Source organism: Zingiber officinale, chromosome 7A (assembly GCF_018446385.1).
Source record: "Zingiber officinale cultivar Zhangliang chromosome 7A, Zo_v1.1, whole genome shotgun sequence".
In the NCBI taxonomy this organism is placed as follows: Eukaryota; Viridiplantae; Streptophyta; class Magnoliopsida; order Zingiberales; family Zingiberaceae; genus Zingiber; species Zingiber officinale.
In genome coordinates this window covers 53,150,601-53,177,327 of record NC_055998.1, presented here as the reverse complement: position 1 = coordinate 53,177,327, position 26,727 = coordinate 53,150,601, and the positions used below count along the sequence as shown (strand labels likewise).

The 26,727-nt window shown below is 39.0% G+C and overlaps 1 protein-coding gene across 1 annotated transcript; it reads left to right on the top strand.

Moving 5' to 3' along the window:
* The first annotated feature begins 246 nt into the window (after positions 1-246).
* On the top strand, positions 247-2,944 carry LOC122001404 (patellin-3-like). The gene is made up of 4 exons (XM_042556122.1): positions 247-1,585; positions 1,911-2,035; positions 2,118-2,259; positions 2,411-2,944. Exons 1-4 carry the CDS (start codon positions 299-301, stop codon positions 2,669-2,671), a joined length of 1,815 nt encoding a protein of 604 aa, XP_042412056.1. The 5' UTR covers positions 247-298; the 3' UTR covers positions 2,672-2,944.
* The last annotated feature ends 23,783 nt before the right edge of the window (positions 2,945-26,727 follow it).

Here is a 26,727-nt window from a genome sequence, read left to right as displayed (position 1 = left end):
TAAGAATACAACAATTACTTTAAAATTCTTTCGATAGAAAGAAAATATCCTCAAATATTTTAGAAAAATAATTGTACCTTGACTTTTGGTCGAAGTTAAATATCCAAAGCTGTTCACGCATATTAGATTAGTAAAATTGCAATTATAATACTTTTTAAATTTTTAGAATTCTTTATTTAAAAATGAGCTGGCCTTTTTTTTCTCTCTTTTTATGATAATTATCTCCTTCGAATCTATTAATTCATTTCTCCCTTCAACTCGCTTTCTCCGCCCACGTCTCTCTCATACACGCATCGCCATGGCGGAGGAAGCCCAAAGTAAAGCACCCGACGCTCCCCCCGCCGCCGAGGTCGTCGTCCCTGAGGCCCCTGCCGATGAGAAGGCGCCTATACCCGTCCCTGATGCAGCTTCCGTTGAGGAGGAACCCAAGAAGCTCGCAGACTATGTGGTCGAGGAGACCGCATCCGAGGCTAAGGAGAAGAAGCCCGAGGTAGCAGAGGGGGAAGCCCCTGCTGAGATCAACGTCGTCTCTGAAGCGATCGATCCCGAAAAGAAGGCACTTGATGAGCTCAAGCTGCTCGTCCAGGCCGCCCTGGCCAACGGTGAATTCGTCCCTCCGCCACCTCCCCCTCCCCTTCCTGCCAAGGTGGAGGAGCCTAAACCTGAAGATTCTTCGCCTACTGCGAAGGAGGATCCCAAGGCTGAGCTGGAGGAGGCCCCAAAGACAGCAGAGACGGACGCTCAGGCTCCGCCTCTAGAGGCGCCCGTCGTAGAGGAGCCTCCGAAGCCAGAGGAAGCTGCAAAGGAGCCTTCGAAGCCGTCGGTCGAGGAGCCTGCTCCACCAGTAGAGGAGGAGCCTTTACCTACCCCACCGTTGCCTGTCGAGGAAAAGGCTGTTGCGGCCGAGGATGATGGTGCGAAGACCGTCGAAGCCATAGAAGAGACGGTCATCCCCGTCGTCCCTGTTCCTCTGGAGATTCCTGCTGAGACCCCTGCTCCGGAGGTCACTCCGGAGGCGGAGGATGCAGCTAAGCAGCCACCATCTGAGACCCCTGCGCCACCACCGGCTGAGCCTCCGGAGGAAGTCTTCATCTGGGGTGTTCCTCTTCTCAGCGATGAGAAGAGCGAGACCGTCCTCCTCAAGTTTCTCCGTGCCCGGGAGTTTAAGGTGAACGACGCCCTGACGATGCTCAAGAACGCTGTCATCTGGAGGAAGCAATTCGACATTGAGGCCCTCCTCGAGGAGGATCTCTGCCTTCCGGAGCTAGAGAAGGCCGTATTTATGCGAGGCTTCGACAAGGAGGGCCACCCGGTGTGCTACAACGTCTACGGGGAGTTCCAAGATAAGGAGCTCTACGAGAAGGCCTTTGGCGATGAGGAGAAGAGGCAGAAGTTCCTCAAGTGGAGGATTCAGTACCTGGAGAAGGGAATCCGAGAACTCTTGGACTTTACTCCTGCTGGCATCTCCTCCATGGTTCAGGTGACCGATCTCAAGAACACACCGCGACTCGGGAAGCATCGCCAGGCCACTAAAAAGGCGGTAACCCTATTGCAGGACAACTACCCTGAGTTCATCGCCAAGAAGGTAACTTCAGCTCAGCTCTAATTATGTCTTACGATGATCAAAAAAAAAAGAAGAAGGAGAAGAAGAAAATTGCATTTTTGGTGGTTTTCCCTGTTTTTATTTGAAAGAAATCAAATTCCCTCCACACAAACGTTCTGGAATTTTGATTGAACTAATGATTGAAGAAATTACCATGCTAAGATTTGACCATTGATGAACAATAATTCATCATTGTAAGTTTTTCATTCAGTAAGATGGATTATTATTCATCAATGTAACATTTGATAGTTAAAAGAAGCAACAAATTCTTCATCAAGTTTGACATTTGACATCTTTGTCATTTCAGGTTTTCATCAATGTTCCATGGTGGTATCTGGCCTTCAACCGGATGCTGAGTCCCTTCTTAACCCAGAGGACCAAGAGCAAGTTTGTCTTCGCAGGGCCTTCTAGATCAGCAGATACTCTATTCAAGTGTGTGAAGATCCATGAAGTTCCCTTGGATATCTGATCAAAATTTATTCTAATTTGTTATGCGTTCATGTTCTTGGTGCAGATACATAGCACCTGAACAAGTTCCAGTTGCATTTGGAGGCCTGAGCAAGGAAAATGATCCAGATTTCACTACAGTTGATTCTGTCACTGAGGTTACCATCAAGCCCTCTTCCAAGCAATCCATTGAAATACCAACTACTGAGGTTGTGGCTTAATCTTATTTTCATTCTTGTTTATTATTCCTTGTTTCAAGATATTCAGTGATCATTAGTGATTAAAGAACTAATTTGACATTATATCTTTTACATAAAAATCATTGCTTGGAGTTTGGATCAATCTTGCTATTTTCGGCAGGCAACTGGGTTATTATGGGAACTCCGAGTCTTGGGTTGGGATGTCAATTATGGTGCCGAGTTCGTTCCTAGCACAGAGGGAGGATACACAGTGATCATTGAAAAGAATAGGAAGCTCATTGCCACGGATGAGCCTGTGATCAAAACCTCTTTTAAGATTGGTGAGCCAGGAAAAGTGCTTCTTAACATCGAAAACCTGACATCCAAGAAAAAGAAGCTACTCTACAGATTCAAGACCACAAGTTCCATCGAATCCACATAGATAACTCATCTGTCATCTGCCCTTCATTCCATTTGTTGAAATCAAAGAAATAAAAAAGAACTAGGAAGATGTGGGTCACTTTGGTTGATAAAAGTTTTTCTTTCTCCTTTGTTATTGGTGTGGTATTGGTTTGATCATGGGAGTGACATTATATTTGTTTAATTATGGGTTGCTGTTGTAGTTAGAAACTTATGCTACTTTCAATATCATTGTAAATGCTGTGTACATTTGTTTCTAAACTGTTTCCTGCAATATGGTTTGACTCATCTCAAACTTTTGAGACAAAAAAGAATCTACCTCCTGCTCATTCCTTATTTCTCCATATAAATGGGTTGTTGAAAGCTTGCAACAATATCCTTGACCATCTTTGTTTGTTTCTAGTACAAGTTTGCTAATTAAAGAAGCGATAAACTAGTATTCTTCTTTCTGTTTGCAGTATTCCTTAGGAAGGATCCATGCAATTGAAATATATGTATTACTTTTTTTATTGAATCAGATTAAGCTTTTGATGCCACCGTAATATACTTATATTAAGATGGTTGTTATATTCTCTAATCTACAATTGGCTTCTACAGTTTGTTTTGTCATCTTGCATCTGAATACTATTTGTTTGTTACTCCCTGCAGAAGTATTTATTGATTCATTCCCTGGTTCTATTTTACTACTTGGTCTGCTTATAATAAACAAAAATTATGCAGGGGAAAATAAATAAAAACTACAAAACTTTTGTGCTACCTTAATTTCCTTCTAAATTGCACGCCAACCTAGGAGAAAGATTATTCTTTCCCCTCTGTGTTACTTGTGTCAAAAGGATCAAATGGTTCATTCCTTGGCTTAATTTCAGCATCCATGAATTTGTGTTACTGTAAGTTTGTATCCATAGCATCCGAATGAGAATGATGTAGCTCTACTATTAAAAAAGGATGAGTACAAGGCTTAACTGGATGATGATCCTTTTGCTTGCCGTAAGCATGTGAGAAATAAAGGTGTGCATAATCGAGCATGGGAGTCTTCTTCAAACTGATGATAGCATAAGTCAGCTACTTGCTTTGTCTTTGTTAATCAAATCTGTCCAAAGATTTTAATATTTGTTACTGTTCGTCAGCATCGACTCCAGTTGTGTAAGGCTTTATACAGACTCGTCATGTGCACGCAGCAGTCGGTTTTTTTTTTTTAGTATTTCTTTTCTTTTTGGAATCCAATCTTTCAATACTATGTCATGGCAGCTCATTTGCTTTGCTAATTGTGTTATCTAGTTGGCACAAGTAAACCTCATGAAACTCCATTTCTGAAGTTTAAGCCATCACTAAAAATAACATTTTAGTTAATGAAAATTCCAAAGCATGAGATGATGAGCTCATAAGATCATGTAAAAACTTATTACCAGAACTAAGTTCAAATGTAAATATATAACTTAAAGATGAGGATAAACTCAGGTTAAAGGTAATTAGAGTTAAATTTGATGTTTAACTTTGTAAGAATTTGTTTATACTCATTCAATACATATAAGATCAATTCAATGAATGAACAACTCGTTAAATTAAAAAAACAAAAGCTTGAATACATCAGCTCGTTAATGTTTATGAATAATATTCATAAACAATATATGTAAATCATGTTTATCAATAAAACTTTTATCAACATGCTAAAAAAGAAAATTTTAAAATTAACAAATAAGTTTATATTATCAAATTTAATAACCATCAAATAAGTTTAAAATATAAAAATTTCAAATAATTAAATACGTTTGAATTAAGAACTCAATAATATTTAAACGAATCAGGTTCAAGCCAAATTTACTCATAAAAAAGTAATCGAGCAAATCTTGAATTATTATTTCAATATCTTGGTTCATTTTAGGTTCATCTTGATTTGATTATTGTTGACGAGTGGCTCATATTTGGATGAAGGGATATCATGGAAGAAAAATCTGTTAAGATTTTTCGTAATAACATTCTGTTAAGATTTTATATAACAGAATTTTGTTATGTTTTTCATAACAAATTCTGTTACGATTTTACCGGGTCTGGGGGTTTAGCAGTATTTATAGGGATCATTGTAAACCCATTGTAGATCAGACAACACAAGAATCATTAGATGTGATTCTCTTGTGTAGAAGAGAATTCTAATAAAGCTTCGGCCGTTTTGTGGAGTAGGCAAGTCGCCGAACCACGGTAACTCTTTTTCTTTCTCTTCTTCTTCTCCTTCCTGGTGTTTGCTCTCTTTTGTGCGTCTTTGTCTTGTTGTTCCGCGCGATCTCTTTTCTCTCTTCCTCTTCTTCCGCGGTTCAGAAAGGTTGAGAGGTATTGCCCTCTCTCTGCACAACAATTGGTATCAGAGCTCTAGGTTTTTGGCAGATTTCTTCAACATGTCGGGGACGACTTCTGCGAAGTTTGATATGGTGAAGTTTGACGGAACCGGAAACTTTGGATTATGGCAGAGAAGGGTCAAGGACTTGTTGGTGCAACAAGGCATGGTGAAGGCGCTAGGAGAAAGAAAACCGGAAAGCATGGAGAAATCAGATTGGGAAGAACTTCAGGCAAAGGCAGTAGCAAAAATCAGGCTTTGTCTTACGGATGACGTGATGTACCATGTCATGGACGAGGAGTCACCGGTGACAGTTTGGCAAAAGCTGGAAAGCCGGTACATGTCAAAATCATTGACAAACAAGCTGTATCTCAAGCAGAAATTATTCGGGCTGAAGATGACAGAAGGAACCGATCTGAGCCAGCACATCAACGTATTCAACCAGATTGTAAGTGATCTGAAGCGGATTGATGTGAAGATCGAAGACGAAGACAAGGCGCTGATGTTGTTGAATTCTCTACCTTCATCTCCTACGTACGAGAATTTGGTTACTACTTTGATGTGGGGTAAGGAAACTCTCAAATTGGAGGAAATCACAAGTGCGTTGCTAGGTTTTCACCAAAGGAAGAAAACAAGCGATGAAATTTCTCAAGGAGAAGGACTTGTGGTAAATAGCAACCAAGAGCGTGGTAGAAGCAAATCTCGACATGGATATGACAACAACAACAACAAGACTCGTTCTAAGTCGAGAAGGAAGAAGGTGATCACGTGCTACAAATGTGGAGGTAAAGGTCATATCAAGAGAAATTGTCCAGAGATAAAGAAATATGTTGCAGAGAACAAAAGTAGTTCGGCAAAGTCTGCAAACATAGTTGAAGAAGAAAATTCAGAAAGCGGTGATGGAGATATGCTATCAGTTATGTCAAGTTCGGAGCAGCTGACGGATGCATGGATTTTAGACTCTGCATGTTCATATCACATGACTCCAAACAAGGATTGGTTTGACATCTATAGGGCAGTGGATTCTGGTTCAGTGTTGATGGGAAACGATGCATCATGCAAGGTTATCGTCATAGGGAATGTCAGAATCAAGATGTTTGATGGTGTGATCAGAACTTTATGTGATGTCAGATATATACCAGAGCTAAGGAAGAACTTGATCTCACTAGGCACACTGGATGGTATTGGTTGTAATTACAAATCAGTGAGCGGGGTGATGAAAGTCAGCAAGGGAGCTCTGACGGTAATGAAAGGACAAAAGGTAGCAGGAAACATCTACAAGTTGATAGGGACTACAGTTGTAGGTGGAGTCGCCTCGGTGGAGTCTGAATCAGATAGTACTGTCTTGTGGCATATGCGGCTAGGGCATATAAGTGAACGTGGGATGCTAGAACTTCACAAGAGAGATTTGTTGAAGGGCGTCAAAACGTGCAAGCTTGAATTCTGCAAATTCTGTGTTCTTGGGAAACAGAGCAAAGTGCAATTTAAGACGACAACAAACAAGACGGAGGGGATTCTGGACTACATACATACGGATCTCTGGGGACCGGCCAGTGTAGCATCACGTGGAGGGCACTTGTATTTTGTGAGTTTTACTGATGATTTCTCACGAAAGGTATGGGTATACTTTATGCATCACAAGTCAGAAACTTTTGCAAAGTTTAAATTGTGGAAAACTGAAGTAGAGAACTAGACCGGAAGGAAGATCAAATGCCTTAGGTCAGATAATGGGACTGAGTACACAGATTCAAAGTTTCAGGAATTCTGTGAGCAGCATGGGATAATGAGGCACTTCTCGGTTCGCAGGACACCTCAGTAGAATGGGGTAGCAGAAAGGTTGAACAGGACAATCATTGAGAAGGCAAGATGTCTCAGGCTGAATGCAGGGCTTGCAAAGAATACGATTAACATGGCATGTTATCTCATTAATAGATCACCAAGGGCAGCACTAGAAGGCAAAGTATCAGAGGAAGTATGGACAGGGAATCAAGTAGAATACTCTCATCTTCGAGTTTTTGGATGTCCAGCCTATATGCACATATCTAGTGAGGAAAGATCAAAGCTGGATGCAAAGTCAAAGCAATGCATTTTTCTGGGCTATCAGAAAGGAGTTAAAGGCTTCAAGCTTTGGGATCCTAAGGCAAACAAGGTGGTGATCAGCAGAGATGTGGTGTTTGACGAGAAAGCTATGTTACAACGTACTCAGGAAGAAGGAAAGGAAACACCACAAAGCAACAAAGAGAAAGATATTGTGCAGGTGGAGCTAGAGACTCATGACTTCGATGATTCTAGCTCAGAGCACATGGAGCATCGCACTATATCTAGTGGTAGAACAAGACGAGTCGTAAAACCACCCACTAGATACGGATTCGAAGACTTGGTATCTTATGCACTTACCACTAGTAGCGGAGACCCTACATCTTTTCAGGAGGCAATACATAGCTCTGAAAAGGACAGGTGGACGGGTGCTATGGCAAAGGAGATGGAGTCGTTGCATAAGAACCAAACGTGGGATCTAGTGGAACTTCCTGAAGGAGAGAAAGCTATAGGGTGCAAGTGGATATTCAAGAAGAAAGAAGCAATGTCAGAGGGAGAAGAAGTGAAGTTTAAGGCTCGGTTGGTAGCAAAGGGGTATTCACAAAGAAAGGGGATTGACTATGAAGAAATTTTCTCTCCAGTGGTAAGACATACGTCAATTAGAGCGGTATTGGCTTTGGTGGCACATCACGATTTGTATTTGGAGCAAATGGATGTGAAGACGGCATTTCTTCATGGAAATTTGGAGGAGCAGATTTTTATGTCACAACCTGAGGGATTTAGTCAGTCCGGACAAGAGCAGTTGGTTTGTAAGTTGAAGAAATCGCTCTATGGACTGAAACAATCTCCTAGGCAATGGTACAAACGTTTTGATTCATACATGATTCAAAACGGATATAGGAGATGCGAGTATGACTGCTGCATATATGTGAAGGGCCTTGAAGATGAATCACTGATTTTCTTACTACTATACGTAGATGACATGCTCATTGTTGCGAAGAAGATGAGAGAGGTTGACAAATTGAAGAGGCTACTGAGCAAGGAATTTGACATGAAAGATTTGGGAGAGGCCAAGAAGATTCTTGGGATGGAGATTCACAGGAATAGAGTTGCAGGGAGATTATGGTTGTCTCAACGTAGCTATGTGGAGAAGGTGTTGGATAGGTTCAACATGAAGAATGCAAAGTCGGTGAGCACACCCCTGGCGCATCACTTCAAGTTATCCAGTACACAGTGTCCAAAGACGGATGACGAGATCCAAGAGATGTCAAAGGTTCCTTATGCCAGTGCAGTTGGTTGTCTGATGCATGCCATGGTTTGCACGAGACCAGATTTGGCGCAAGCAGTTAGTCTGGTAAGCAAGTTTCTCTCAAATCCTGGTCGACCACATTGGGATGCAGTGAAATGGATTTTCAAATACTTGAGAAATACAACTAATTATGGCTTCATGTTCAGTAGACAACCGGAAGATCCTTTAGTTGCTGGGTACGTAGATGCAGACTATGCAGGAGATTTAGATAACAGGAGGTCTACTACAGGATATGTATTCACTGTGGCAGGAGGACCTATTTGTTGGAAATCTATGATACAATCTATTGTTGCATTGTCTACTACGGAATCCGAGTACATGGCAGCAGCTGAAGCAGCGAAGGAAGCTTTATGGCTTACAGGGTTGGTCAGAGAACTGGGTGTTCAGCAAGGTGGAGTCAAGTTGTTATGCGATAGTCAGAGTGCTATCTATTTGGCGAAGAATCAGGTGTATCATGCGAGAACCAAACACATTGATGTGAGGTTTCACAAGATCAGAGAGTTGATTGCTTCCGGGGAAATTCAACTTGAGAAGGTTCACACTGCAGACAATGCTGCAGATATGCTAACAAAGCCAGTGACCACAGAGAAGTTTAAGCATTGCTTGAACTTGATCCATATCTCTAGATGCTAGAGGAAGGAAGCCCAGACCCAGAGATCCAGATAGAGTTTTGTCCAAATATTCGTATTCTTCGAAGGGGTGAATATTCGTCAAGGTGGAGATTGTTGACGAGTGGCTCATATTTGGATGAAAGGATATCATGGAAGAAAAATCTGTTAAGATTTTTCGTAATAAAATTCTGTTAAGATTTTATATAACAGAATTTTGTTATGTTTTTCATAACAAATTCTGTTACGATTTTACTGGGTCTGGGGGTTTAGCAGTATTTATAGGGATCATTGTAAACCCATTGTAGATCAGACAACACAAGAATCATTAGATGTGATTTTCTTGTGTAGAAGAGAATTCTAATAAAGCTTCGGCCGTTTTGTGGAGTAGGCAAGTCGCCGAACCACGGTAACTCTTTTTCTTTCTCTTCTTCTTCTCCTTCCTGGTGTTTGCTCTCTTTTGTGCGTCTTTGTCTTGTTGTTCCGCGCGATCTCTTTTCTCTCTTCCTCTTCTTCCGCGGTTCAGAAAGGTTGAAAGGTATTGCCCTCTCTCTGCACAACAATTATCTTATCAAATAAATTTAAACATCATAGACTCGACTTGATTTATTTATAATCCTAAAGGAAATATCAAGCGACTGCAAGTCTGATCAATTTAATTAACTGAACAACATAATTCAAACCGAATCCTACAATTGGATGAGCACAAATCTCTGTAGAATTAGCTTGCGACATTTGTATTTAGGAAAGTGAGTTTAAAAGAGTAGGGATGGATGGGGCATGACACAACCTGTGCCATCTTAGTGTTTGGCTGTAACAGGCCCCATCCAGCCACCTGGTCGGACCAAGTGGGGTCCATGCTTTTCCCAAACAACGACAACCAAAGATTACAAGAATCAAGAACAGCTCATTCTCGAGCCGCATCCTTCTGAGTTTAGCCTCTCTTTTTTGCTGAGCATTGCTCTGCAGTTTGTGCCCGAAGAATTGCAAATATAGTTCTTGAAGTAGGCAAGCACAAGGACATTTGATCTCCTCCTTGTTTTTTTGCTTTTTGATTAAGGCTTCTTTTTTTTAGAAAGATGGTAGATGGTAAATCAAAAAGTTATAATAAAAAAATTTATAAAAAATAAAGAAGAGAAACAATATAAAAAACTTATCTTTCGATATTTTTGAAAGTCTCATATATAGAAAAATAATCAATACCTCATATACAGAAAAAAAAAAAAATCTCTAGCCAGAAAATAATATATCATACCAATTTTTTTATAAAAAATAAAAAATGAAAAAAATATTCTGATATATGATAAACTATAAATATATATCTTTTTTTATTTTTCTAAATATTTTACTAGAAATATAATAAACTGTAAAAGCTTAAACAGCTTAGATAGATTTGAAATTTTTAATAATTTTAAATAGAATTTACAAATCTTAACTACTTTATTTTTTCCATTGAAAAAAATTAGACTTTAAGCAAGTGATCAGTTTCTCTTCTTAAATAACAGTTTAAGTATAAGGAATAATACTTTATTAACTTTGTATTTCTTCTTATCTCTTCTTTGATCTATCCTAATAGACATGGATCGACCTATTTTGTTTTTTATTTTACACTTTGGGTTATTCTTTTTCAGTCGCCTTTGTTCGTTGAATAAGAAAGCATTAAAAAAAAAACAATTACAAGGCAAAAATATTGTCTAGATTATCATTGAAATCTTAGGTCTTGAAAATCACAATGGTGAGGATGAATTCGCACATCCAGTAATAAAATTAATATAGAGAGAAGAATGCTTAAAATTTTCTTAACATATTCATCAATTCAAATAAATTTAAAAGTTAAATAAATGAATATTTTATGTAACGAAATCCTACATCCCCCATGTGTCCTGTGTGGTCCAAAGTTATGTTGAATTATCAGTCAAAATCAAGATGAGTACAACTTGACCCAAAGAGAATCAGACTGTGCCTAGATGAGATAAAGTCAAGATGAGTAAAACTTGACCCAAAGAGAATTGAACTGTGTCTAGATGAGATAAAGAGTTTAATCAAATCTACTCAGTGCATTCATCCCAAGGAATGGAATTTACTTGGAGACAAGACAGCTACAAAGACTTGACTTTATTCGTCGACATTATTCATATCTCGATGTCAAACCCAATATCCTCTCTGCCTTGGCCTTAGTTCCTGACATCATCTATGTCTCAATCTCAAATCCTGACATCTCCATACCTCGATGTCAGATTCCAACATCACCCAAGCCTCAGTCTTAGTTGTCAGCATCATCCCTGTCTTAGCCTCAGATCCCGACATCACCCAGGTCTTCAGTCTCAGATCTCGACATCATCAAGGCCTTAGTCTCAATCATCAGCATCGCCCCTCTCTTAGCCTCAGTCGTCGACATCATCCAGTCTCTGCCTCGGATCTTGACATATTCCACACCTAAGTTTCAGTTGCCAACATCGTCCTTCTCTCAGCTTCAGTCATCAACATTATCCATGTCTCAGATCTCAACATTCTCCATCTACTTCAGTTGTCGAAATCTCCCATGCCTCGGCCTCAATCGCCAACATCCTCCACGCCTTAGCATTAGATCCTGGCATGACACATGGCTCGGCCACAGTCGCTAACATTGTCTCGGCCATAGTCTTGACCTCAATTGCCAACACCATCCCAAACTCGGTCCTAGCCACTGACACCGGCTAAGACTCGGTCGTAGATCCCAACATCATCTCTGTCTCTACCTCAGTTGTCAACTTTATCTATCCTCAAGGCCACTCAACATTGACCTCATTGGGTTGTGCATGGAGTAGCTATCTCAATCCCTAGCGTGTCACACTATCAGGTCAGATTTTCAATTCCATCCCAAATGTGAGCATTTGAGGATAATACATTTAGTATATGTAGATGACCTTTTACTACCGTCTTGTGGGGATGTGCCTTCAGTTATCTAACTAGTTGGTTGCTTATCACAGTTTATCTAAATGGCCGGTCTTATAGCCAACCTAGCTAAGTTCAGCATTTACATAGCAGGGATAGATACTCCCACATGGGAATAGCTATTGACCATCACAGGCTTCCAAGTAGGGGATATGCTTTTTAGATACTTCAGAATCCCTATAGTCTCCCAAAAACTGAAGATCTCCAACTACAACATGATTTTGGACTCACTCATTTGGAAGATCAACTCATGGCCGAAATCTACATTATCTTATATTAGGAAGGCTCAACTCATATTATCAGTTCTGTAGGGGTGGAGTGCTATTAGATGTCCATTTTACCCCTACCATTTATAGATCCTTCATGTGGACGACTAGGAGACCCCCTATAGCATGGTCAAAGCTAGTTTGGCTGAAGTATGAAGATGGTTTTGGATTGAGAAACTTACGTGCATGAAAGCTTGCTCTACTAGCAAAGGTTCTATGGGTGTATAGGACAAGCAAGACATACTATAGATATGATGGGTGCACCATACATACTTACAACATGTGGGGGTATGGGGGTGGCAAGTCAAACACATAGCTCCCCACTTATCAAGCAATTGGTGCACATTAGAGACAATGTTCTTAGCATGACAAGTAGTCTAGAGGTTGCAAGGCAGATCCTTTCCTCCTGGTTCAATCAAAGGAAGAGAGGTGTTAGGAGGGCCTATAATCATTTCAGAGACTCCACATCTAGGAAGCCTTGGGCAATGATGGTATGGCAGAAATATCTCCAGCCAAGTCATCGTATGGCTCTTGACACATAGGAGGCTCTTAGTGTAGTCCAAACAAGAGTACTTGGAGGATAGACGATGTACCTTCTATCGACATAAGGAGGAGACATTGGATCATGTCTTCTTTAAATGTGATCCGATCAGACATCTATGGGGGTGGATCGGAGTGTGGCTATAGATGCAACCACATATGGCCACGTATTGACGTATGCTATGGATATTCAGAGAGTAGTATCGAAGCACATCCACCTTGACTAGAACTCACTACCTTTTAATGTTAGCTATGGTACATCACATTTGGATAGCAAGGAATCACAACAGGTTTCAGGGGATGTGGTTTGATGGGGAGTTAGTTTTTAGGAAGATATAAGTACATGTCTTTAGGTCGCTTGGTATATTCCTGGATTAGGTACTTCGGCACGGGTGATACTTTTGTGCCATGCTATTTTTTGAGATATTGGCTTACTGTACACATTTATCATATACACTCAAAGATAGATCCCACTTGGGAACATGTATTATAGCATCCATGTAGATTAGCAGAGTGAGGGCATGCATTTTGTTATAGTTTAAGTGTAGGGATTAGTGGAACACTTAGCGAGATCATGCATTTGAAGGTCATAGTGATATCACATGTCGATAGGCCGCTAGTAGACCCACTAAGGAGTAGAGAGATATCATCCTACATTTGCATGAGGTTTTCTAAAGAGATTTCTACCCACCTATTTATATTGGGCATTTTGGTACCAGCACATTGAGTTCTGCCAGTCATACACATTTTTTTGATATAGGTTACAAAACTAGGGCACTACTCTAGCTAGCACTAAGTCAAGCCAAAGTATGGCTTGAGTTAAAAAAATCTAGTACTTGATTCAGAGTTGGTAGTGATATGAGACTATATATGGAGGGGCATATGCATTGACATCTCACTACACTACGTATGGCGGATGGATACCTCCTTATTAGATACACCCAGATGTAGATGCTTCGGATATAGAGAGACCTCTTCAAAGCTGATTGGAGTGGATATACAGATGGACTACTAGAGCAACATACTGGATGCAATGCGGGACACATGGAGGAGCACCGTGGATTCGAAGTTGGTAACGACATGAGACTACACATGGAGGGGCACATGCATTAACATCTCACTACACTACCATAGCTGATGGATACCTCCTTATTAAATACACCCAGATGTAGATGCTTCAGATACAGAGACACCTTTTTAAAGCTAACTGAAGTGGGTATGCAGATGGACTATTGGAGCAAGATACTGGATGGAATGCATGACACATGGAGGAGCACCATGGCAATCTGGATGGGGATTTACCTTATGGTATTCATGAGAGAGTGTAGTGTGAGTAGTGAGGAGTGCTAAGAGGGGAGGCCATATTAGGAGTCATGATATAGAGTATGAGGACTATATGTGGGAGGGACTATATAAGATGATGGTGATGTATAGGTGAATAGACCCACTTTAGAATGATCTATCTAGTCTATAATAAATGACTTGTAATGAAAACACATCAAATCCATTTATGGCTGAAGCTTTGCCAAAAAACCTAAGAGGGTGAATAGACCCACCAAAAAGTGTTAGTGCAGGGTGCACCAGAATCAAATATGAGTTTTGATATTGTCAAAGGTTCAAGTTAAGTCTTGTTGTGATCTGATGATTTGACTAAGTGTGCAAGTTTCTTACTCAATCAGAAAAGCCCTAGTTGTGGCTAGGCAGAAAAGTCCTAGTAGATCATGGAAGCTAGTGTAACACCCGTAAATTTTTTCTATTCAAAAAGGGCAAAAAGAAATAAAAGAAGAGAAAATAAATAAAAAATATATTTATAAGTGGTCCGGGCTAAGATTTGAACCCTAGACCTCTTAGTTGAGATTAGTTTAAGTTGCCATTAGGGTGGTGGTAAAGCATCACATGAGCAATATGAAACAATTCATTATATGTAGATTATATACGAAGAGATGATCCAACTTTCGCTTAGTATAAAAGGGGATGGATGAGACTAAAAACCTAATTTTCATCTCCTCTTCTCCTCTTGCCGAAACTTCTCCTTCCTCCTTTCAAATTTCGGCCAAGATCAAGAGATCTAGGTCCAAGCTTCTAAGTTCTTTAAGGGGAGGATCTAAGAGGAGAGTTTTTGCAAGGATTGGTACGCAGATGAAGGGTGGTTTGGAGAATAAGGCATGCAAGAGAGAGAATTGTCATCCCTACATCTTATAGTAGTAAGATCTAGCGAAAAGTGGTAAGTACATATCACCTGCAGTATGAGTAGCTTCGTTAATATATGTTACAATATGTTTTAAGTGTGTTGCATGTTAAAGGAGATAGATGCTATGATATGTTTGATGCCCTCTAAAGTTTTGGGATTAAGAGCATGTTTAGATCATCTTGATTTGCTTCCCATTAGATTTTGGGACTAAGAAGTATAAATCAAGTGACTAAAGTGCTTCCTTATAAGTACGAGGGAATTAAGCGCACATAAGGTATTTGGTTAAATGCCAAGCCAGTGCAAGTACAAGAAATCAATAGTTAAAGAAAAATATTTTACTTTAGAAAGGCATGTACTGGACACAAGGTCCATGGGTGGGCTCCTAGATCGCCCCTAGGCTCCTAGACCGCCTAGTAGTACCTTGATAGGTTCGGGATTAGCTACCTCGGATCTTATTAAGGATGCGCGTAAAGTGGTACAATGTCGGTCCCAAGAAAATGATTACTATTTTCACTAATTATGTAATATAATATTTTCAAACTTTATAGTTTATCCTAGTGGAGGTCCCCTAAGTTGAGAAGTTGAGTTATATCGTGTAGCATTGATGAACTCTATAGTATGCCAAGAATCCTGTGTTTCTTGCTTTATTAGCATGGTTTTTAAGTTAATAGATTGCATGATAAACTGGTTTAAAAATGCATGTCATGTACATATTTCTGAAGTACGATTTTCATGTGAATTACTATCAAGTGCATGTTTATGTTTCCCTAAACAGTTTTAAAAGCATGTTTGGATCGTTGCATTTTCCTCAAGCAGTTTTAAAAAGCACGTCCTCTTTTAATGTATCGTTTTGTGAGTAGACGGTACTTACTAAGCATATGCTTATAGATTTGCATTCTCTTGTACTGCAGATAAAGGAAAAGGAAAGCTCGAGTAGGAGGAGGCAGCAGGAGCAGTGCTTGGGGGTGTGTGCGTGTGTGACGGAACAATGGAAAGAGATCAGAGAATTACTTATTATGGGAAACATGTAGAACTTTAGTATTCCTTTCTTCTCTCCGCTTTACATAAAATACTTGCACTAATTGGTTTAGAATGAATTTGACAGCTTGGCAGAATTTTGAATGGCAAGTGAAAGTGAAAAACGGGAGAACAAGCTCTTCCAGTAGAGAAGGGGGATCTTCCGCACGGCCCGTGGCACGACCGTGTGGGTTCGCACGACCTTCCACTGCCTCCTCTCGGCTAAGGCGACACGGTCATGTGGAAGCACACGGTTGTGCCCTTCCTTCTCTCAGCCAAGGTGACACGACCGTGTGGGTTCACACGGTCGTGCCCCTCCCATCCTCTGCTAAGGGTCACGATCGTACGACCCTCACATGGTCGTGCCCTACGCCAGTGGGAGTACAATACCTGTCAGGGCCACATGACCCATACCCACTAGAAGCATCAGACTCCCTTCGGCCCTATTTGGCTGCAAGTCATGTCCTACCAGGTGTAACAGGTTAGAATAGATTTATGAACTAAGCAGCATGTAATAGGTAAAAAGGCCGAGAATTTAGATATACGAGAAAAGAGTAACGTTTGTCCATCATGTTAAGGTTAATAGAAGGGCGAGCATTTACAGTTTAGTATCAGAGCTAGTTCCATCCTTTCATCACACACCTCAAGCATTGATCTTGCAGTTTCCAAGTAAGAAATTATCATTTTCATAACTTTTGTGCATCTAGTTTTGTTATGATTATTAAGAATGCTTGTTAAGATTTAGCATACTTATACATGAAAATACTATCAAGTGCTAATGATAGAAATTAAGAATGAGAGCATGCTTATATATGGAAGTACTAATAATAGTAAATAAGAATGATGACAAGCTGACGAAATATCTCACTGGTTGGTCTATGGATATGTAGAATGGCTAGAGGACAATCGGCTAGACTGCCTAGAGTTAATGAACCTCAACCAGTGGAAAATGAGTCTGCACCCCAGCCCAACCTTTTAGAAGTAGTAACTCAACTACAAAGATAATTGACGGAGCAGCAGCAGGTTATTGTCACCCTGATTGCTAATCAGCAAACTCCTCCTGTTGTCCCACTGGAAGCCACTATGGTGACACCTACTACAGTCGAAGTTCCATTAGTTACACCTATAGCACCCGCAAATGTAGTGAGGCAAGAAGCGTACCTCATCCAGTGGCAGAAATTGAAACCAGAGAATTTCTCTGGCACCAATGAACCATGGGATGCTCAAGCATAGTTCAAAACCCTGGAGAGCATATTGGAACTACTGGACTGGCCGGAGGTAGAAAAGATTAAGTGCATTTCCTTCTGCTTTATTGGTGATACAAGAATGTGGTGGGAACGGGTCAAGGCAAAACGAAAAGTGGATCAAATGACCTGGCCTGACTTTGAGACTGAGTTCTTCGAAGAGTTCTTCCATATGCGAGTCATGAATAAACATTATGACGAGTTCACAGAATTTTGACAAGGAAATTTATCGGTGGATGAAGCCATGAAGAGATTTAATAGAACGGCTCGCCTATGCCCCGAGCTAGTCAGCACGGAACAAGAAAGGGTGAGGCTAATGCTCAAGAAGTTGAGGCCAGAGATAGCTCTGAATGTAGCTGGCGGAATAAATAGGCCGCAGACTGCAGAAGAGCTGATTAATAGTGCCCTGATCATGGAACATTACCTGAACAACATCAAGCAGTAGAAGCCAGTATCGATTGAGAATAAAAGTTAAGGGAGTTGTTGTTGGTGCGGTTAGCACTAACGGTCTAACCCAGGTTTTGATAAATGACAAAATAGGTTAAGTTAGTCTTGTTGTTGATCTAACACTTTGACCGAGTGTGCAGGAGAAGCCCAGACAGGTCGACGGGCTGACCTGATGTCTAGCACGAAGCCCAGACAGGTCGAAGGGCTGACCGGACGTCTGGCAGGTAAGTAAAGGTAAGTCACTGGAGGGGAGTGACTGTGACGACACATTCCCGAGAAGGGAACTTAGGCGCCGATTCGACTTAGAACCATTTCGGAACTCTAAGTCGAGATCTTGATTAGATTCCGATCTCGGAAAGACGGAATCTAAGTCATACTCTACTTGTTGAACTTAAACTATACTAACACTTTGTTTTGTAGGACATATGTATAATTTATTTGCCTCATGACTAACGTTTTCTTGCAGGAAGGAAGATACTGGAAAACTAGGGTCCGGGCGCTCGGGATGGTTCCGGGCGCCCGGGAGGTACCCCGGTGCCCTGAGGAAAAAATATATCCCCAAAATCATTTCGTCGCATGGAGTTCACTGATTAGCTAGGCTACGTCACAACTAGGGTGCCCTGATGGTTCCAGGCACCCCGAACCTCATATATAAGGAGGGTTAAGGCGGAAGCTCAAAACAGAACTCACAATCTGATCTCTTGTGCTCCTGTGACGCTGCAAAGCTCCGACAACGCGTTGTTCTTCTAGTTTCTTTCTTTGTCGGTATTGTTTTATTTTTGTCATTAGCATTCTTGTACTTAAATTGTAATTAAACCTTCGAATTGCTAGTGAATTTCCCATCGAAAGCACCCTTGTGTGCGGGCCTTGGAGTAGGAGTCGACACAGGCTCCGAACCAAGTAAATTGAACTGTGTTAGCATTGCTCTTTACTTTTCGCTTATACATTTTCCGCTGTGTAATCTCTCAATAAAGTTTAAAATTGATATTCACCCAACAAGTGGTATCAGAGAGGGTACCGCTCTGATTTGGTGCAACCACCAATCATACAAGGGAGTGAAACTTCCCTTTTATTCGTTTTCGGCTTTCAATTTTTCGCATAATTCCAAACTGGTATTATTACCTTTTTGGGAATTTTTTCCATTGCAATTAAGTCTAAATTGGTGCAACACCAATTTAGCTCTTTTTATTATTCTTAATTCTTCCCGCAATACTAATCCAAGACCAAGTCTTGGGACTTTGTTTGTCGTTGCTTTTTTGTGTGCAGGGTCAGCATGTCTCAAATTGAAGGCTTTAACATGGTACGTCCTCCCCTATTCAACGGGGATGATTTTTCGTATTGGAAAAAAAGGATGGAAGTCTACCTGAAGACGGACTCAGCGTCACAAAAGCCTACAGAGCACCAGTTGACAACTCCAGAAATCTACTTGATCTGGAACAGTGGACTTCGGACATAAAGAAGAAAGCATCAACGGAGAACAAGGCAATCAACACGCTACAATGCGGACTGACAAGGGAAAAGCTGAACCAGGTAGGACCCACCAGAATGCGAAAGAACTTTAGGACAAGTTGATCGAGCTGTACGAAGGAACCAGCGATGCTAAGGTAACGAAACACGATTTGTTATTAAATAGAATATTTAATATAAAAATACAGGAAGGAGAAACGGCGAGTCAGCTTCACGCGAGGATCAAGGACATCCTCAACGGGCTCCACGCGATAGGCCACCAGATGGAAAATAGAGATCTGATAAGGTACACAATAAACGCATTTCCACGTAATAATTTGTGGGCATCTATCGTGGATGCCTACAAAATTTCAAAAAATCTATATAAATTAAAATTAGATGAACTGTTTTGCGAGTTAGAATTACACGAGTAAACTAACGCCAGGACCGAGAAAGGTATTGCGTTGTTTGTAGGTTCCTCCAAGGAAAGAACAAAGAACAAGTCTGAACCTGATGAAGATTTTGATCAGGATTCTGAAGACGAAGAGTACCTGGTGAACCTGGTAAGGAAAATGTTCACCTGTAGGAAGAAGAGATTCAACAAGAAGGACCTGCAGAAGATCAACTCTCCAACCGAACCAAGGAATGCGACGTGCTTCGGGTGCAACAAGAAGGGCCACTACAAGAACGAGTGTCCGAGATTGAAGAACGACAAACTAAAGACGATCAAAAAGAAGGCCATCAAAGCAACGTGGGACGACTCCTCCTTGGACGAATCGGAGGCCGAAGATCAGAAGCACCAGAGTCACCTCGCGCTGATGGCCCGCGAAGCAGAGTCGGAGGACGAATTGAAAGACGGGTCCGAACCCGAATCGAGCCACGAGTCCGTACTCGTTTCCGAAGGTTCCGAAGAGGTATACCAAAATTTAAATCAAAAGTTCTTTAAAATTATTTCTTGTTTAAATAGGAAATTAGTTAAAGTAGAAGATGAAAACAAATTACTCCTTGAGGAAAACCAAAACCTCAAGGAACAAATTACAAAAAATAATTCAACTCAAGATCTAACACTTGAGGAGGAGAATTTATCACTAAAAATAGAAATTAATAGATTAAAAGAAATGTTAGAAAAATTTACAACAAGATCTAAAATTTTAGATTTAATCTTAAATAATCAAAAAGCAATTTACAACAAAACTGAACTTGGCTATAAGTCAAGTTCAAATAAAACATTTAAATCATTAATAACCCAACATAAACCAGCAAGTAAAGCTTGAGTTCCGAAAGCGTGCTTAATCATGCAAGTAGGACTTAACCAATACTACATACCTAAAGAAAAATATACTATATAAAATTAGATAATTCAAATCAAATACCTAAATTCAAATCTAAATCAATAAATTCAAAAACTAAACATGTTAAAACCCACTAAAACTTAGAATATCATGAAGTTAAATATAATTACAAAAGAACAGAGAACCAAAAATTAAATAAAGGCTAATAATTCAAGGGGAGGTTCCAGAATAGCTGGCACCTCCATAACTAACCTACCCGGCAGGGTAACCCAAACTAATTTACCCGGTAGGGTAATTAAGACTAATTAGAAAAGGTTCAAGTTTAACTTGACCTATGGTACTGGTGAAGTTTTGGATGATCGTACGTTAGGGAAGCTTAGCCTATGCATGTCTAGGAAGATATGACTTCGACCTGGTGTATTTGGCTAAGTGGAACTGACCGAAGCTACCCTTTATAGATCCTAACCAGTTAGACCAAGGTTTTGTACTAAGTCCAGTGGATAGGACTATTTGGAAAACCTCGAAGGCATGGTTACTCTAATGATGTCCAAGTGACTCACCATAGCCCAGAAGTTTATCCAGAGAATGCCTATCTATTGGACTCAAAGTTAAACCTGAATCTAACACAAAGTTAAACCAAACCCTAAAATTGAATCTAATTAATCTCACAAAATTATAGGATTCCCTGATTGAAAACGTAAACCGGGTGAGATGACTAAAGACTAAATTAAATCAACTTAAATTAAATTAAATTAAAATTAAATTAAATTAAATAAACTTAAATTAAATTAAATTAAATTAACTTAAGATTTATGTTAAAAGTAACCTTAAAATTTTATCAGCCTAAACTTAGACTAACTCCAGTTCCTACCTATTGTAGGAAACTAAGTAGATTTTGAACAGTGGTTGCTCCAAACATATGACTGGAGATCACACCAAATTCACCCAACTTACTTACAAAAGCTTATGGACAGTTGTCTTTGGAAATAATGGCAAACTCAAGGTAATTGGTATAGGTAACATTGAGCTAAAATTAGACTTCATTATCACAAATGTCTTACTTGTTGAAAATTTCAAGTATAATCTCCTAAGTATCAGTTAATTGTGTGATACTAGGTATAAGGTTATGTTCCTATCTTCAGAATGTCTAATCAAGCACCTAGATAATTCTAAAAGGGTTTAGAAAAGACAACATCTATGCAATCAACTTAACCACTTCTTTAATTAAGTGTTATTTAACACAAAAAGAATAAACTTGATTATGGCATAGAAGAATGTCACACACAAATTTCAGAAATATAAGCAAATTAAACGGATTAGTTAGAGACTTACCAAAATTACCTAATTTAGACTCAACCATATGTAATGCTCGTTAACACGGCAAACAAACAAAATCTACCCACAAACCAATTAACCAATCTCAAACTAATTCAATACTAGAACTTTTACATCTAGACCTATTTTACTCCCATGGAGTCAAGCCTATAAACGGTAGTTTACATTGTCTAGTAATAATAGATGACTACTCTAGGTTCACTTGGGTAAAATTCTTAAAAAATAAGGATGAAACCTTTGAAATTTTTACAAACTTTTGTAAACAAGTTGAAAATGAAAAAGATCTTAAAATTAAAAGGATTAGAAGTGATAACGGGGGAGAATTTAAAAATCATAACTTTAATAAATTATGTCTTGAAAATGGTTATCATCACGAATTTTCATGCCCTAAAACCCCTCAACAAAATGGGATTGTAAAAATAAAAAATAGAGCTTTACTTGAAGCCTCTAGAACTATGTTAAATGAATATAATCTTCCCAAATATTTCTAGGCAGAAGCTGTTAGTACAGCTTGCTACGTGCAAAATAGAATAACTCTAAATAAAGTACATAATACAACCTTTTTTGAAGTTTATTATAACAAACAACCCAATATAAAATATTTTAAAGTATTTGGGTACCCAGCTTTCATCTTAAACACAAAGGAACACTTATGAAAATTTACCTCTAAAGTAGAAAATGAGATTTTTGTGGGATACTCACTCAATAGTAGGGGATACAGAATCTATAATAAGGTTACATTAAGAATTGAAGAAACCACAAATGTAAAATTTGAGGAATCCAAACCAAACTTAAATCAAACCCAACTTCAGCCAATTGAGTTCATTCAAAGCACTAGTAATCAAGAAGGAAACAATCAAGACTTAAATCATGAAGAAGAAGAAAGAACTCAAGAAAATCAACCTCCTAGAATCATAAGAGTCAACCCAAATCACCCAACTGACCAGATAATTGGTGATCCAGATCTACGGGTTCAGACTGTTGGTTGCTACTCGAAAAACCTAACGGTTCAACTGTACAAAAATTTTGTACAAAGGTCTAAACCTTTTCCTAGCTACCATGTGTTCTGTTAAATTAAACTTGGATCGCCTGCGGAAGTTAACACGTTTGATCCCAAGTTTAACTTATATATTCTTTTAGGTTTAGATTTGGATCTCCTGCGGAACTTAACACGTTCAATCCAAATCACCTAGGTTACAAAGTTGATTAAATATTAATTTCCAAATTAGGCTTCTAGGACTGCATGGCGAGGCACATGACCTTCTTGGATATGGGAGCAACCGCCACCGCCTAGACAAAGCCTTTTAAGGAAAGTTAATATTTAATTTCCTTAATTGACTCTAGGTTAACCAAAAAGAATAATCGAAGCACAAGTTCAAAAATAAAACAAAAGAACACAACATCGAAAACTAATTTGAAATCTAGAATCACATGCCTCTTGTATTTGGTATTTTTACAAAGAAATAAAACTAGTATGATGCGGAAAATAATTACTAGTTATACCTTTCTTTGTGAACTTTCAATGACCTCTTGATCTTCTACCGTATTCCTCTTCTAACCTCAGACATTGAGTGGGCAATGATCTTCCGAGATGAGAACCACTAAGGCACCTTCTTCTTCCTTCCTTCAAGTTTAGGCCAAGCAAAAACTTCCAAAGGATGAAGAACTTTTTCCACCAACCAAGCTCAAAGGGATGCAAGAAATAAGCCTCCTTTCTCTCCTTTTCTCCAAGCTAGATCCGACCACTTTTATGTCTCCAAGAGGTGATGAAGTCTCGGCCACAAGAAGGAGAAGAGAGAAGCGGAAGGGGAAACTCTAGGGGCCGGCCACACTTAGGAAGAAAAGAGAGGAAGAAAAAGAATAGAGTCGTTCACCATGAAGGCACCTCTACTCCCTCTTTTATAATCCTTGGTCTTGGCAAATAAGGAAATTTAAATAAAAATTTCCTTAATTCCTTTGCCATGAAAAAGAAAAATTATTTTAATTAAAACAATTTTTTTTTTCAATTACAATAGCCGGCCACCTCTTTCCCCAAAACAAGGAGAGTTTTAATTTAAAACAAAAATTAAAACTTCCTAATTTGTTTCCAGAAATTTATAAAAAAATTTCTCCAATAATTTTTATCCCTTCATGATTGGTTAATAAAAAGGAAATTTTATAAATTAAAATATTTCTTTTAAACATGTGGATAATTTCTAAAAAGGAAAGTTATCTCTAAAATTAAAATCTTCTTTCAATCTACAAATAAGGAAAGATATTAAATCTTTTCTTAATCTTTTCTAGAAACTAATAAAAGAGATTTTTTTTTAAAATTTTTTTTAAACTTTCTTTTAAATCATGAACATGATTAAAAGGAAAGTTTTTACCAAAATTAAAATCAACCTTTTAATCTATAAATAAGGAAAGAGATTTAGCTCTTCTCTTAATCTTTTATAGAATCTTATAAAAGGAAAGATTTAAAATTTTAAACTCTCTTTTAAATCATGTTATTCACATAAGAAAAATTTTTAAAATTAAAATTCCTTTTTATTTTAATAGGGCCGGCCACCTAAGCTTGAGTTCAAGCTAGGGTCGGCCACATGAATTCACCCATGAACCTACCCATGGTCGGCCCTAGCTTGGTCTCCAAGCTAGCTTAGCCGACCCCTATAGGATGGGTAAGAAGGTGGGTATAGGTGGGTATAGTACTATATAATTAAGAGGCTACGATAGGGACCGAGAGGAGAAATTAGTTTTGGTCTCCCGATAAAATTAAGCATCCCGTGTTCGCCCCAAACACACAACTTAATTTTATCAATAATAATTCATTCCACTAGAGAACTATTATGGAACTACCGCACCAATCCCAAATTATATTTTTGGGCTCCTTCTTATTATGAGTGTATTAGTCTCCCTGTGTTTAAGATGTCGAATGTCCACTAATTAAGTGAGTTACTGATAACTCATTTAATTAATATCTTAGTCCAAGAGTAATACCACTCAACCTTATCGTCATGTCAGACTAAGTCCACCTGCAGGGTTTAACATAACAATCCTTATGAGCTCCTCTTGGGGACATTGTCAACCTAGATTACTAGGACACAGTTTCCTTGTATAATCAACAACACACACCATATGTGATGTCATTTCCCAACTTATTGGGCTTATTGATTTATCGAACTAAATCTCACCCATTGATAAATTAAAGAAATAAATATCAAATATATGTGCTTGTTATTATATTAGGATTAAGAGCATACACTTCCATAATAATTGAGGTCTTTGTTCCTTTATAAAGTCAGTATAAAAGAAACAACCTCTAATGGTCCTACTCAATACACTCTAAGTGTACTAGTGTAGTTATATAGTTAAGATAAACTAATACCTAATTACACTACGACCTTCCAATGGTTTGTTCCTTTCCATCTTGGTCGTGAGCTACTGTTTATAATTTATAAGGTAATGATAACATGATCCTTTGTGTGTGACACCACACACCATGTTATCTACAATATAAATTAATTGAACAACTACATTTATCATAAATGTAGACATTTGACCAATGTGATTCTTATTTCTAGATAAATGTTTATACCAAAAGCTAGGTTTTTAGTATACATCCTAACAATCTCCCACTTATACTAAAAGACTAAGCTGCCATATCTGCTGCCATACATCTGAATCCCAACCCTTCAACATGCCCATCAAAAGCTCTTGCCTTTAGGGCCTTAGTGAAAAGATCTATAGGTCATCATCTGATGCAATCTAGGCAGCAACAACTTCTCCTCGTTTATACGATTTCTCGTATTGGGTGGTACTTGCGCTCTATTGTGTTTACTTGCCTTATAGACTCATGGTTTCTTTGAGTTTGCTACTGCACTACTATTATTACAATAAATTGTAATAATCTTTAGACAAACCAGAAATCATATCTAAGTCTATCTTGAGGTTATTGAGTCATTCATCTTTTATGGCTACCTCAGAGGCTTGCCATATACTCAGCTTCTATGGTGGAGTCCAGAAAACACCTATGCTTATCACTCTTCCATAGTTATGACTTTACCTCCTAAAGTAAACACAAAACCCCGAGGTTGACTTACTATTGTCCCTATCCGATTGGAAGTCAAAATCCGTGCAACCCACAGGGACCAAATTAACTGCCTTGTAAGCTAGCATATAATCTCTACTGCCTCTAAGGTACTTCAATTTATGCTTTACTGCAGTCCAATGTCCTTGTCCAGGGTTAATTTGATATCTGCTAACTATGCCCTTGTCAAAACAGATTTCTGATCTCGTGCATAGCATACATTAGGCTTCCGACAGCCGAAGCATAAAGAACTGCCTTCATTTCCTCTATCTCCTTTGATGTCTTCGGAGACATCTCTTTAGATAAAACTACTCCAAGCCCAAAAGGTAAGAAACATTTCTTGGAGTTCTGCATGCTTAAAACGAGCAAGGATTTTTTTCGATATATGAAGCTTAGGATAAGTAAAATATTCTTTTCTTGTGATCCCTTATTACTTTGATCCCAAGAATATATACATTCTCTCAAGTCCTTCATATCGAATTATTTGGACAACCATACCCTTACTTCTGACAACACTTTGATATTGTTTCCAACTACCAAAAATGTTATCTACGTATAGTACAAGAAATACCACCACGTTTTCATCACACTTTTTGTATACACAAGACTTATCCGGTTACTAAATAAATTCATAGGTCTGGATTACTTTGATAAACCGGATGTTCCAAGACCTTGAAGCTTTGCCTCAGTTCATAGACTGATTGAGCTTGCACACAAGATGTGTAACGACCCGCCTTCTACTAACTAAGCTGTAAGGTCGATCGTCACATTATGCTGTGCTAAACTATTCCCTGACCACCATTAAATCTAGGTGCGGAAGCTGTACTAACTGAAATTTTGCTAAACTACTAACATTTCTTGGTTCTATACATGCTAAGGGGTGTAAACTAACTATTCATAACATGTTTTACCTTCCCCAAGGTCAAGGAACTGAACTTAAACATTTTCCCACTGATATCAGACCTCCCAATCGATCCGTTGATCGATTGGAATGTCGGATCGATCCAGTGATCGATC

Bases quoted from the DNA above. Each gene is read 5' to 3' on its own strand.
- LOC122001404 (XM_042556122.1), top strand. From the start codon at position 299: ATGGCGGAGGAAGCCCAAAGTAAAGCACCCGACGCTCCCCCCGCCGCC. The intron at 2,036-2,117 runs GTGTGTGAAGAT...TTCTTGGTGCAG, and splicing joins TCAGCAGATACTCTATTCAA to ATACATAGCACCTGAACAAG. The intron at 2,260-2,410 runs GTTGTGGCTTAA...TATTTTCGGCAG, and splicing joins TTGAAATACCAACTACTGAG to GCAACTGGGTTATTATGGGA.